General features: G+C 42.1%; 1 protein-coding gene across 3 annotated transcripts in view; it reads right to left on the reverse strand.

Annotated features, from left to right (window-relative positions):
* The window catches only part of TENM2 (teneurin transmembrane protein 2), a 1,024,030-nt gene that overhangs the window by 313,188 nt on the left and 698,039 nt on the right, over positions 1–12,803 (reverse strand). For all 3 annotated transcript variants that reach the window (XM_037799530.1, XM_037799532.1, XM_037799531.1), the window contains one exon: positions 1,356–1,594. In XM_037799530.1, the coding sequence (XP_037655458.1) occupies positions 1,356–1,594 (239 nt within the window). The remainder of the gene's footprint in view (positions 1–1,355; positions 1,595–12,803) is intronic.

Below are 12,803 nucleotides of genomic sequence, written 5' to 3' on the forward strand. Positions count from 1 at the left end.
TATTTATATAAAATATAAGATAAGGATGATAAAAGCTTATTTTCCACAGTAAGAGAAGTAGAGATATACATGGAAGAGAGCGAAAAATTTACGTCAATTTTTGGCTTGCAATGGTCTGCGATGGGCTGGTCCCCAATTTCTGGGGTGCAGAATCACTCTCTTCTATCATCAGGCAAGCTTGGTAGGAAGGTCAGGCTGCCAGAGGTTGAAAGAAATGTGGGAGTCCCTGCTCCTTAGGGAGGAGGGGGCTTTGTATTGGGGGAAGCGGCCAGGCTAGCACAACCTTTTTTTCCTGCCTTTTTTTTCTCTCTGAAATAGGAGGGATTTTAGCATAAGGGTTGGGAACTGTTTTGGAGTTGGTCTCTTTTTGCTGGTGTTTTATAGGCACAGCCAAACTGGGGAGGCCCATCATAGCTGCCTGAAAGCAAGCCAGAGCCATCAAGTGTTTCAAATAAACTTTAACAAACCTCACCATGGCCTCTGCCTGGGCCAGGAGATCTGCCATTGGCAAGCTCAGTCAGTTGACAGAGCAGCAGTCCTGGGGCTCTTTCTCGGGGCCAGGAGCTGAGAGCAGGGTTTGTATCGTGTCCAGAATGCAGATATGCATGTGGCACACTGCCCCTGGGCTCTCAGCATCTGCTGCTCTTGGTGGAGACATGGCTATGCCCCAATGGGTGCAAACCAACATCCTTGGCATGGGAAGAAAGTCCCCCAGCAACTTTACCAATCTGCTACCTTAAGTTGTACCAGGAGCATGGTAATCACGGGAGGTGAAACTGCTACAGATTCAGTAGCGTATGGTGAGATGAGAGTTGAGGTTAAGGGGACAAAGGCAAACAAGGGATGTGGGTGATTTGATTTTGTACAAAGACCTGGTTGGATCCTGTCATATTTCTGTTCCACGGCTCTGAAAATAACCTAACTACTTTGGGTTTCCCTTGAGTCAAGATGTTTCCATGCATGCTGACCACTATTTTTCTATTTAGTTATTGGCCAAAGTTAACAGTGTAGCATGAATTTCAGAGCATAGACATGGAAGAGACTAGAAAACTACCGGGAATGAGGGATAGGTTTGCAGGAACGACGATTCTCAGCTCATCTCCAAGAAAGGATACAGTAAGAATACTTAATTTCAGTTCTGATAAATGTCATTTAGAATCCTGAAGGAGAAACTCGTCAGATTTAAATGGATTTCAGGAGGAAAAAATCACTCCCATCCATCACTCTTTATTACTTCTTTCAGGAGCCAACGAACAAATTGAACAGACAACAGAGGGCCTCTACATTCACAGGTGCATGGCCTCTTCCCCCACTCTCTGACAATCAGGACTGGCACGTGGGCTGCCCTGACTTACCGATGAAATACGCCAGCAGAATAGCCAAGAGGAGGGCCGCGGCGATGGCGGACAGGGCGGCACATTTCCAGCTGCAGTATTTGGAGGGCTTCTTCAGCTTGAAGGCCTTCCTGGAGAAGGTGTTCCTGGGCAGGAGGCGGGGTGGTGGTGTGTAAACGGTTCCTGAGGTCAAAGGGTACCCCGGAGAGGAGCTGCTGAACAGAGGCGTGCTTCCCGAGGATGTCTTAAAGAGGAAGTGCCTGCCAGGGAGAAGGGAAAGGGTCAGAGTGGCCATTTGTGGCTAATGAGGAAGGCCTAGCTGCTTTTTCTTTCACTCTGATTTATGCAGTCCTAGCTAACTATCCCTACCCCATTGCAGAAGAAAGGGAAAACATTACATTTAATGGCAACATAAATTAATTCTGTAAACTTGCATAATTTTATACTTTCACATACACATCTTCCACAACAATCCTGCAAGGTAGTAGCAGATATGGAAATTGAATTCCAGTTAATTATGCAGAGATGAAAACGATGATGATGGTGCTAAGTACTATCTTGTATAATATACCTACTATGTAATAAGCACTTGAATTTATTATCACAATTATTTATGAAGCAAATATTATAAACCCTCATGTTAGATATGAGGAATCAGGCTTGGAGAAGTCAAGTAACACTCTAATGTGTTGAACCCAAAAGTCTGTCTTTCAATAAAGTCTGTGTTTTTAAATGATACTCCAAACTGTCTCTCTTGATCCTCGTTCTTGTGCCGTTTTCACCCTGCTACCCTGCTTCCCGTTCTGAGGCTGCCTCCGTGTGATCATGGTTATTTCTTTGGAAACTTCTTTGCCTGCCAACTGAACAAGGGTGATGGGGCCTACTGTTGACCCCTGAGAGGACATAACCCTTCCTCAGGACCCAGAAGACTGTCACCCCAAGGACAGTTCAAGGATAATCAAGTCTCTTTGGGATGGCAGATTATTCTTTCTCTTATGTGTGCCATTTATAAGACTTCAAATGTGATTACCACATATTGTTTAAAATGATGTCTCTTCACACATGGGTTAGGTATAGTCTAGAGTCCAAGCAGCTGGAGGCCAGGGACTGTGTCTTGCTTAGTGTCTTATTCATCTTTATGTTCTTAGTACCCAAGTCCAACTTGGGAGAAGGGGACATGATTAGAAGATGAATGAATTAATGAATAAATGAGTGATACTCCCTCATTTATGTGATTTTACTCACAGTTTTGTGATTTTACTCAGCTGTAATTCTAAGATTCAAAATGTTATACAGCTATTTCTTTTCTTATTTTTAGTGGCTGCAACCATATTTTTTGACTACTTACAATGTGTCAATTATAAAGCTAAATGTTTTATTTGCAACTAACACTGCCATCAACCCTATGAGGAGGGTACTGTTCTTCTCCCTGTTTTACAAATGAGAAAACTGAATTCATTTCAGGGTCAGCAAGCAAGGTTGCTAGGACTCAAACTCAGATCTGCTTGACTCCAAAAGCTCTAACTGTACCTATGACACCGCCCTGCCTGTGTACCTGGGGCGGAGAGCAGGCTTTCCCAGAGGGATCCTGAGGTGATATCACCATCATTACAAATATTTGTACCTTGGTTGCTTCCAGGTAAATCCTTGCAAGTATTTTAATCCTTGATGAAGATCAAATGAGCCTGATATACTGAGGATCATGTCTGACAATGAGCATCTGATTAGTGAATTGTTTAACATAGCTGCCGTTAAAATAAACAACTGATATTTGAATTTTATTTGTACCATAAGCATGTCTGATGATCTGAATACAGCCAAGAAGCAAACTATTCCATGAATAAAGGTTTTGTATTCTTCATCCAATGGCTCTCTTTTAATGCTCTAGATTAAAAGAGTCCTTTGGAAGAGGATGGGGTAGGCATAGAGGCTAAGAGTAGTGTTTTGGAGTGAGACAGATGGGATGGGAGTCTTGGACAAGTCAGTTCAAATAAGTTACTTAACACTCTCTAGAGAGCCTCCTTCTCCCCATCTCTAAAATGGAGATACTAACAGCATAGGCTTGGGGTGAGGATTACACAAGATCATGCAGGAAAAGCACTCAGTGAAGGGTGTGTCTGATAGTAAGTGCTCAAATACTAAGAAGAGCTTTTACTATGAATTCTTCAGAGCAACAGAAGGAGCCTGAAACATGAGCTTTAATTTAAAGCTTGACAAATGTCGAACAAACACCTGAAGAGTTCTCCAAATCACTAAATAATAGTCTACTGCTCTATAATTAGGCTAGAACATATGCACGCCAGCAAGCCAGAGTGATAGAAAAAGGGTGTGATTTAATTTAGAGCTACTTAAAATTTATTTCTTGGAGAATTCTCCTAGAGCAAGTAGTGAAAATAGGAGATCGAAGTAAAACAAAGGTCTATAAAGACATCATAGCTAGTCGTTAACGAGTATTTAAAAATACACGAGCACCAGTTCTCACTCCTGCAGCCACCTCACCCATTCCCATGGTTTCAGCCAGCACTGGCATGTTTGAAATCTCCACATCTCTATTTCCAGCTTGACTACTTCTCCAACCTCTAGAACTGAGTCCTATTGTGACTTGGGCATCTCCACCTCCACTTTCCATAGCTATCTCAAACAAGCTAGTCAAACCCAGACTGGTTATTTTCCTTTCCCTGCCAAATATAATCCTTCTGAATTCCTTTTTTCCCCCAGTTGCCAAGAGAAACTGTATAGTCCTTTTCACCTCCTTCCTTTCCCTCACCCTCCCATCCCATCCAATGGGTTAAAGAACTCCAGCAGTTGTACCTCTGAAAACCTCTCCTGCCAATCTCCCCTTCAGCCTTCTTGCCACTTTTCTTCCCAAACCCCAAATGCCATCACACCCTGACTTACAAGTCCCTGGTCATCCTCTATTGCCTAAAAGAGGAAACCCAATCTTCAATATGGGACTCGGCTCTTTAAAATCACTACCGGACTTTTTTTTATCTTCATCTCCAAATTTGTCCTCTCCAGCTGGCATGCACTCGATGCTTCAGCCACACCAAAAGACTCATCATCTTTCCTTAACAAGCCCATTCATGCTGCCAAGCCCCTGTAAATGCTAGGCAAGGCTCCTTGTAATGGTTTTTCCTGTTCTTCTTCGCCCACTGCAACCCTGCCAACTCCTCCTCATCTTCCATCCACCTCCGTGGGAAACCTATTCAAACATGCCCCTGATCACGTTGTGCACGCAAAAATCTATAGACCTGGTAAAACAGATTGTATTTCTCCTTTTAATCTGTCTGTCCTAAACCAGGGTCTGAACTCCGTGACACTTAATACCTTGGTATCTCCAGAATCTAGATTAGCACTTAGCCCTCAATTGTATTTGTGACCAGAACAAAAGAATTGAAAACAGGAGTGTTTCAGCAACTCAAGAGATATCGCAAAATGAAGATTAAGAAGTTTAAATGGCCTTTAACTTTTTTTTAATACACTTATGTATAAGAAAAATGTATAAGTTTAAGATTATGTCTTATTATAGGGTTGCTTCACTAGATCCTAATATTATCCCCTTGACAATCCATCCAGTCTACTCGGGTAACTTGTATCATGTCATGCAGCTGCTCACTACTCTCTTGCCCCCCACCCCCAAAACATTAAAGCTTCCAATAGCACCTAGATTAGAATCAGAAGTTCTTCCCATGGTCTACAGTGTCCTGCACAATCTGCCTCTTGTTATTACCTTTCCAACTGCACCTTTTGCCATTCTTATCCCCCTTCACTCCATCTGTCACATTGTCCTTCTGCTGCTTCTCTTCGTATCACATCTAACACACTTCTGCCTCAGGACCTTTGCACTAGCTATTCCCCATGCCTGGAATATTTGCACAGCTTGCTCCCTCACTTCATTCAACTCTCTGCTCCAATGTCACTTTCTCAAAAAGGTCTCTTCTGGCCCTCTAACCAACACAGCATCTCCTTCTCTATCATTCTCTATCCCACTAATACTGCTTTCCTTTACGTCATTATGTATATATTTGTATAATTATTGATTGTCTGCACCATTAGAACTGAATTTCTGTGAACTTCAAAATAATCTATTTTGTCGGATTTTTTCAATGCTGTATTCCTAATATTTACAATACAGACTGGCACACAGGGAGCACTCAACAAATATTTGTTAAATGAATGACCTGTAATCTCTCTATGGCTGAAAGAATGAATGCTGAAAGAGCAGTACTGTGAACACATTTAATTGTAAAATCAGGGTTCTTTAGGCAATTTAGGACATCTACTTTTCAAAAGGATTTACAAGTTGGCATATGTGCATATAGGCAATTGTCTGTATTTATACACTTACTTACAGGGTCAGACCCCTCCATCTCAATAACAAGGGTTGCTTTTCCACACTGAGTTGACCCTCACAGCAGAGATCTCTCAGGCCACTCATTGGTTGTGTGGTGTCTGTGATAATCACAGTTAACAAAACTCATTTAGTCATCACATTTCTTTTTTTTCTAGTTTCTGGTGCTTGAAAGTACCCAACGAAAATGCCAAAGAGAGGTAGAATCCTGCTTTTCCCACAATACAGTTCCACCCTGGTGCTACTAATCTTTAGCTGATTAAATTCAGCAAACAAACAAAAAGAGTCTAATAAATACCTGCTTTAGGATCATGTGAGTGCTCTGTTAGAAAAGCACTAATTCCCAGACTTCATCCAGACCTGTTGAATCAGAGTCCCTGGGGATGAGGTCTGAGAGTATATTGGTTTAGAAGCTCCCTGGGTGACTCTAATGTATACTATAGTTTAAGACGCTCTACCCGAACCATTTTTGCACCTTTGAAATGTGTCTGACTTGCAGAGAACACATTAGATTGTTGGTAGATATCCCTTTTTAAATGCAAGCTTTGGGTACTCATGTTTTTAGGGGTGGGCTGCCATGATGTGGACAACTTATTTTCAAATGAATCTGCGGAAAAATCCATGCCTCTTTATCTCTGTATAGATAGATAAGGCAAATGTGGCAAAATGATAGCAATTGTTCAAACAGGTGGTTATTCTTACACTGTACCATTCTTCCAACTTTTCTCTATGTTTGAAATTTTCATACTAAAAAGTTGAAAACAATGCAAGCTTTGATCCACCCCCCACCCCCCCTCCAAGGATTGCAGCCACATGCTGCTGGAAAAATAAGTAAATAAAATGAAGCCAGGCCCACAAGGTAGAGGGCTTCCCAGATGGAAACGGAGGACCAAGAAGGCTTAGAGGACTTCTTTTGATTTTTCCCTGAACTGGCTATTAAGACAGCTTTTTCCCCTTAGGGGCCTGCTCAGGGTGCCCCGATAAATCATTTGTGATGCCTCAAGTGAACTTCTTCCCAGCAGTCAGCATGGAAGTAGCTCAGTTCAGGACTCCAGGCATCAGCAAAAATGTGTAGTTTCCAAACGCACTTGACATTTTTCAAGCACAAGTCAATTGCTCTCTGAATTGGCCACTTGTGCCTTGGAAAGGAAAGGCAAATGAGGGGCCCCCACAGCGCTGTCCTTGGAGTTTGCTAACACTCAGAGGGATAGGGGAAATAGGTCTCGATGTCTTATATAATATAAAGAAGAGCCTGAACTTTCCCTTCCCAGCCATGTGGTTTATCGGGGTCTCCCATCCCAGCACTCAGCATCCTGCCTGGCCCAGGTCAGGGGCTCAGAGAGTGGCTATTGAATTGAATGCAAGGTTAAGGAGAGATGGTTTCTTTATGAGTTCAACTCTGTACCCTGGGTCCTGGGGATTTCTGAAGAAAGCAGTGATCATCACTTCACCCTAAATTAGCCATCCTTTTGGTAATTGTCCACCACTTTTCCTCATATGAAAATAAAACTATTTAATAAAAAGCCAAGGCAGTGTACCTCACAGACACTCTTCCATGTACTTTATGTGATGACAAAGACATGGATTTGAGGCAAAATCTTGGCAAACCAAGCTTCTGCTTCAAATTGGCTTAGAAATTAAGGACACACACTTTCTGTGATTAGACAACCATGGAAGATTTTAAAAAGGAGTCTAACAAACCCAAAACTCACACAAAGCTTCTGTGCAAGAAGAGTCCCACCAATTCAAAATACTGTGGATTTTAATTTTATTATCATGATACAAAAGGAGCTTGACTAATCTAGAATGGGAATTTTGAGAAGTGGTGGCTGGCTAAAGGACCTGAGGTCCCCCAAAAAGATTCTCCTTCCAATGTTTCTGAGTCAATGATGTGTAAGCTCAGTCATTAACCTCAAACCCTGCCAAAGAAAAAAACCAAACAAATGCATAAAATCCCTTAACACCAAGTACCATTTTTCAGCTTTGCAACCAGTGAAGCCCTAAGAGGTGGTCTCCCTATTTTCTGTTTGTTTGGATTTATTCCCAAAGGGGGAAACTCAGCAGGGCTGCAAAACAGAAATATACTACACAAATAATTGTGCTGCCTCAATGCCAAAGGTCAAGTTGGCTCTTTCTCTCTCACGCCTCTTTCAGTCTCCATCCCTTCCTTCATTCCCTTCCTGCCTCCCTCTCTCTCTCTCCCTCCCCTCTCAATCTATATCCCATCACTGCACCACTAATCAGGACCAGTGTGACTGACTCACAGAGGCCTTTCTCCCTTGCTCATGAAATCGGCCGCAGCAAACTTTCTTCTTAAAACAGAGCAAAAGTCTTTTCAATGATCTCAACATAGCACCCTGTGCAAAAAAGCAATGCTGGTTATCAGGAAAACCAGATGTTCATTGTTGTTCTAATGAGAAAATTGACCTCCTTGGTAAATAAACTCACAGGTATTTAGAATGGTGGATGAAAATACCAATACACAGCCCATTAATCCCTAATAGATTTTTAATATCATACACGCAATTGCTGAAATTTGATATAAGGGGAAGAAAGGATAGAGGCCAAAATACTCAGGGAATGGGGGTGTGGTGATGGGTGAGGGAAATCAGGTGTGCACAAGAAAACTCAGGATTTCATCACATTTTACTAGGCCTGGCTATGCCCTTTGAAGCATCAGGTTTATTGTCTCCAAAGGAGTAAGTTTAATAAAGAGGCAGCCCATAAAGGGTACTGTAGCATGTAAAGTTACTGTAATTAGGTTTTCGGGAGTTATAATAAAACATTTAGCTGGAGAGAGGTTAAATCACCACCACACTTTCTGGCATCACTGTTATACTCTCCAATATAAGGGGAAGGAATGACGGTGATGGAGTGGAATCTCAGGAGCTGATGAGTGGGCTCCCAAGAGAAAAAGAGGCAAGATGTGGGGGGTAGAGAGAAAGAGGTAAACAGAAAGAAGCTACTGGAACAGATAGAAGAAGAATGAGAGTGGAGAAAAGATGATGTTGGAGACCGTTCTGCTCAGCCACTACCTGAGCTAGCAAAACCAGCTATTCTCTTAATTGTTTTACCTTTATTTTTCTGTTTGCAAAGTAAAATGTACATATTATTGAAAAAGAAAAAAAACCTCAAATACTAAATTTGAAAGCATGGAAAGTAAGAGTCTCCTATGATCTTATCCTTGAGAGGTAGACCAGTAAATATTTGGTGCTTAGTCAAACTTTTTTCTACATATACACACACCCCTTTATCATCATCATCATCAATTAATTAATTGATTAATCAATCAAGCAATTATTTTAAAAAAATAATGGGACCATACTAAAGATTATACTAAAGTATAATCTTTAAGCTTGCCCATTCTGGACCCAGACAGCCTGGGTATGAATCTTGGCTTCCATAAATATCACTGTGAGATCTTGGGCAAGTTACTTAACCTCTCTAGGTCTTGGTAGCCTCATCTGTAAAGTGAGAGAATGACAGTACCTACTTCATGGGTTTTTACAGGGATGGAGTGAGTTTATACATGTGAAACGGTTAACACTGAGTTGGGCACTGGGTGAGTGGTTGGTAAATGTAGCTATTAATCGCTGAAGGAAGGAACCACATACATCTTGCTCTTTATTAGATGCCCTTGATCAATCAGAGTGTCCTGCTCATTTAACAATATTTATGAAATGAATGAGTTGTCTAATTGGCATGGTGAACAAAGCACTGTAGGCATACCTTCATCCCTAAATAATTTTGTTAGGAAGGCAAAGGATTGGTGATATTACTGATGGGCTTGCTCTCTTTGTCCCAGTTGTGGAATTTTTGCTTGGGTTGAGAAGGGAACTGTTGCTTTTAAAATTAAATATATATACATATATATGTTTTATTTATATTTATACATATATATGTATATTTACACTGCTACTTCCCAAGTATGAAGAAGCTGACAACTCAATTAGTATAATTAAAGTCCATTTCATATCACAGTTCCCTAAGCTTAAACTCAAACCAACTTTGATTCGATGACAAATAGGCTTTCCAGGTTTCTCATCTCTGAACCTTTCAGATCACGGAGGACCATTACTACATTTGCATATGCCATGAACAACAGGAAAATCCTCTATTTTGCCCTCTTCAAAATTTGCAGCCATACCAAAAATACTCACAGCTGGAATAATTAGCAACTCAATTTATTGCCTTCCGTTTTCTAAATAGACGCTTTCAACTCTTGATATTTAAATAGTGTCACACTGTGATATAACATAGCATTTTTCAGGGCAAAACTACTCCCCCCACACACCCCCCCACGAAATGACATACTGCTCAGTGTGACAGGGCTGGTCTCTGAGGATCACTAGAGAAACCTCGTGTTTTTGTGTGCAAATCCATTTCAGAGTCTTTGGGATGAGATGAAGAGTCTTATTTGTTTCCCCTAAGAGTCGTTAATGTGTTGACTTTTTTCAAGTTAATTGGTAACAGCCTTGGTAAAGTAGGGGGAAAAAAGATTTCTGACTTTGATTTCAAGCTTGACCTTGAATCCACCAAACGCTATAATATGGAATTGTAGCAACAGCCATTTCAAATGGACTTAAATTTGTGTTCACCGGCAGCCAGAGGTAGATGAAGAAGAATGCACACCATCAGACACAATCAATGAGCAGAATGATTTCTTCCCTCGTGTTTATTGCCTGCACCATTAGGAGAGTCAGAGAATTTTGAAGCTGGAAGGAACCTTAGGGTATGTCCCTTTATCATATGCTGCTTCATGCTATTACATTTGTCTTGCAAGTTTGTCTTGCCTACCCAATCAAATTACAAGCTTCTCAAAGATAGGCTCTATGTTTTTTGCTTTCTGGTATCTTCCACTGTTCATAGTAGGTACTCAAAATATCTGTAGAAGGAATACATGGTAGAGTACAACATGTATAGGCTTTGGAGCCAGGCATTCAAATCCCAGCTCCAGCAGGAATTACGTTTTGTTGGCAAAGCCAATAAACTTCCCTGAGCCTCCGATTGCCTTGTCTAAAAAAAAAAAAAAAAAAAGTGGGGATAATAACAATATTTGCATCACAGAATTGCTGGAAGGGCTGAAAGAGACAATGAATACAATCTGTGGGCACAGAAGCTGGCCCACAGGAAGTGTTTAGTGTTTAATGAGTGTATGTACTCTATGTCCCTTGCCCCCAGAAATAATACAATATCTGCAAATATGAAGCTGCAAGTCAACCAATATTTATTGAGCAGGGAATATGTATCACACATGGTGCTAGATGCTTTGGTCAACAAGTCCTTGTTCTCATGTGGAATTTGCAATTGGGGAGATAGAACACATGAAAAAAACTCAAATCCAAGTAAAGCAAAACATACATGAAATAATTACAAATTGTGAAAAGTGTCATAAAGGAAACAAGGGACTGAGATTGAGAACAGGTGGAACTATGTTAGTGTGGTCACTCCTCTATCAAGAGATGATCAAATAAGGGAGTCTTCAGAATAAGAAGCTGGTAACATGTAAGGATGGGAAGCACACCTCCAGCAGAGGAAACAGCAGTGCAAAGGCTCTGAGGTGGGAAAGCCTTTCTAACATTCGGGGATGTGCAAGAGGACCAGTGTGGCTGGAGCACAGTCATCCAGGGGCAAGTGGCAGGACGAAGTAAGCATGATGCGGACTACTTCATGCACAACTCTGAGGACATGGAGTCTGGATTTCAGTTCAACTGCAAAGGGTTTTAAAGCATGTCTTCTCTTTGAGGAAAGGAAGTGATTTAGGAGCAGATGATCTCAAAACCAACCACCGTAGGATAGACTCATGGGGAATTCAGTCCAGTACTCTGTGATGAAAAGGCTTGGTTATCTTCTTTGCCCTCAGCCTTGAGTGTTTTGTTTCTTGACTGGAATATTCTAGTTCCCTCTCAACATTGCACTTCTTAGTCTACTGACATTTGGATAGAGTTAGGCATCTCACGTTTAACGCAACTAAGATACAAGTCTTGATTTTCACTCCCAAATTTCCTTCTCCTCTAACCTACACCCATATCAGCTAAAACAACAACAACAACAACAACAACAAAAATGCCATTCATTCAGTTTTGCAGGTCCCATCACCAGGAACACTCTGAGGAAGAAGTCTGTATGTAGGAAACTTATTGGAAAACGCTCTTGGGAGTGCTGCCCATGAGGAGTGAAGGAAGCAGGCTGGCAGACGCGACATTGACCTGTGATACTGCTACAACAGGGGCCTCAGTTGATTACACAGGGAGCTCTGGAGCCGGGATGGCTCTGCAGCGGCATCCCAATTTGGGCTGGGAGAGTTGGTTGTAATCCCCTCACATCAGTCAGTCACTGGATGTGGGCTGTCCTCAGAGGCATAGCCTGGGAGAGGTGGCTCTCTTCAGCTGAGGGCAAGTCTCAGAGAGGCACTTGGCTGAGATCTGTTCCCAGCAGCTGGGGGGAATGTGTGCTCCAGTCCTGGAGGGTGGCATCTAGGCAGGCACCACCCATCCTCCTGACTAGGATTCCCTGCAGTTCCTGTCTTTCCCTCACAACTAACCCATATTGGTTGATGTTCTCTATGCCTCCAACATGTACCCCAAGCCATCCTTTTTCTTACCACCTGCCCCCCTACATTGCTTCTCACCTAGCCAACTGCCTGTATCAGCTCTAAACAGGTGTCCCTATTTCTGCTTTTTGCCACAACTTCCATTCTCCATACAGGAGGAGGCAGTCATCCGCTACAAACGCCAATCAAATCACATTACTCTCCTGCTTCAAATCTCCCAATTCCATTCTACTTAGAATTTAATCCAACTCCTTACTATACTGTACAATGCACCTCCACATGGTCTATCTGATCTCTGCCCAGCCACCATATCTCTGTACTCCTGAGCCTCCAAGCATATTTTCTGCTGTCCCTCAAAGAGGTCAAGCTCTTCTTCACCTCTGGCACTCACACTGTGTTTCTCTCAGTCTGGAATGCCCTTTCCTCAGATCTTCACATGGCTCATCCTTCTGAGGTCTTGCAAGTCCCCCCTCAAACGTACTTCCTCAGAAAGCCTTCCTCAATCAACCCTTCCCACCGCACCCTTACTCTCCTGACCCCTACCTTGCCCCAAGTCACACCCCCA

This window comes from Choloepus didactylus, chromosome 11, assembly GCF_015220235.1.
Source record: "Choloepus didactylus isolate mChoDid1 chromosome 11, mChoDid1.pri, whole genome shotgun sequence".
In the NCBI taxonomy this organism is placed as follows: domain Eukaryota; kingdom Metazoa; phylum Chordata; class Mammalia; order Pilosa; family Megalonychidae; genus Choloepus; species Choloepus didactylus.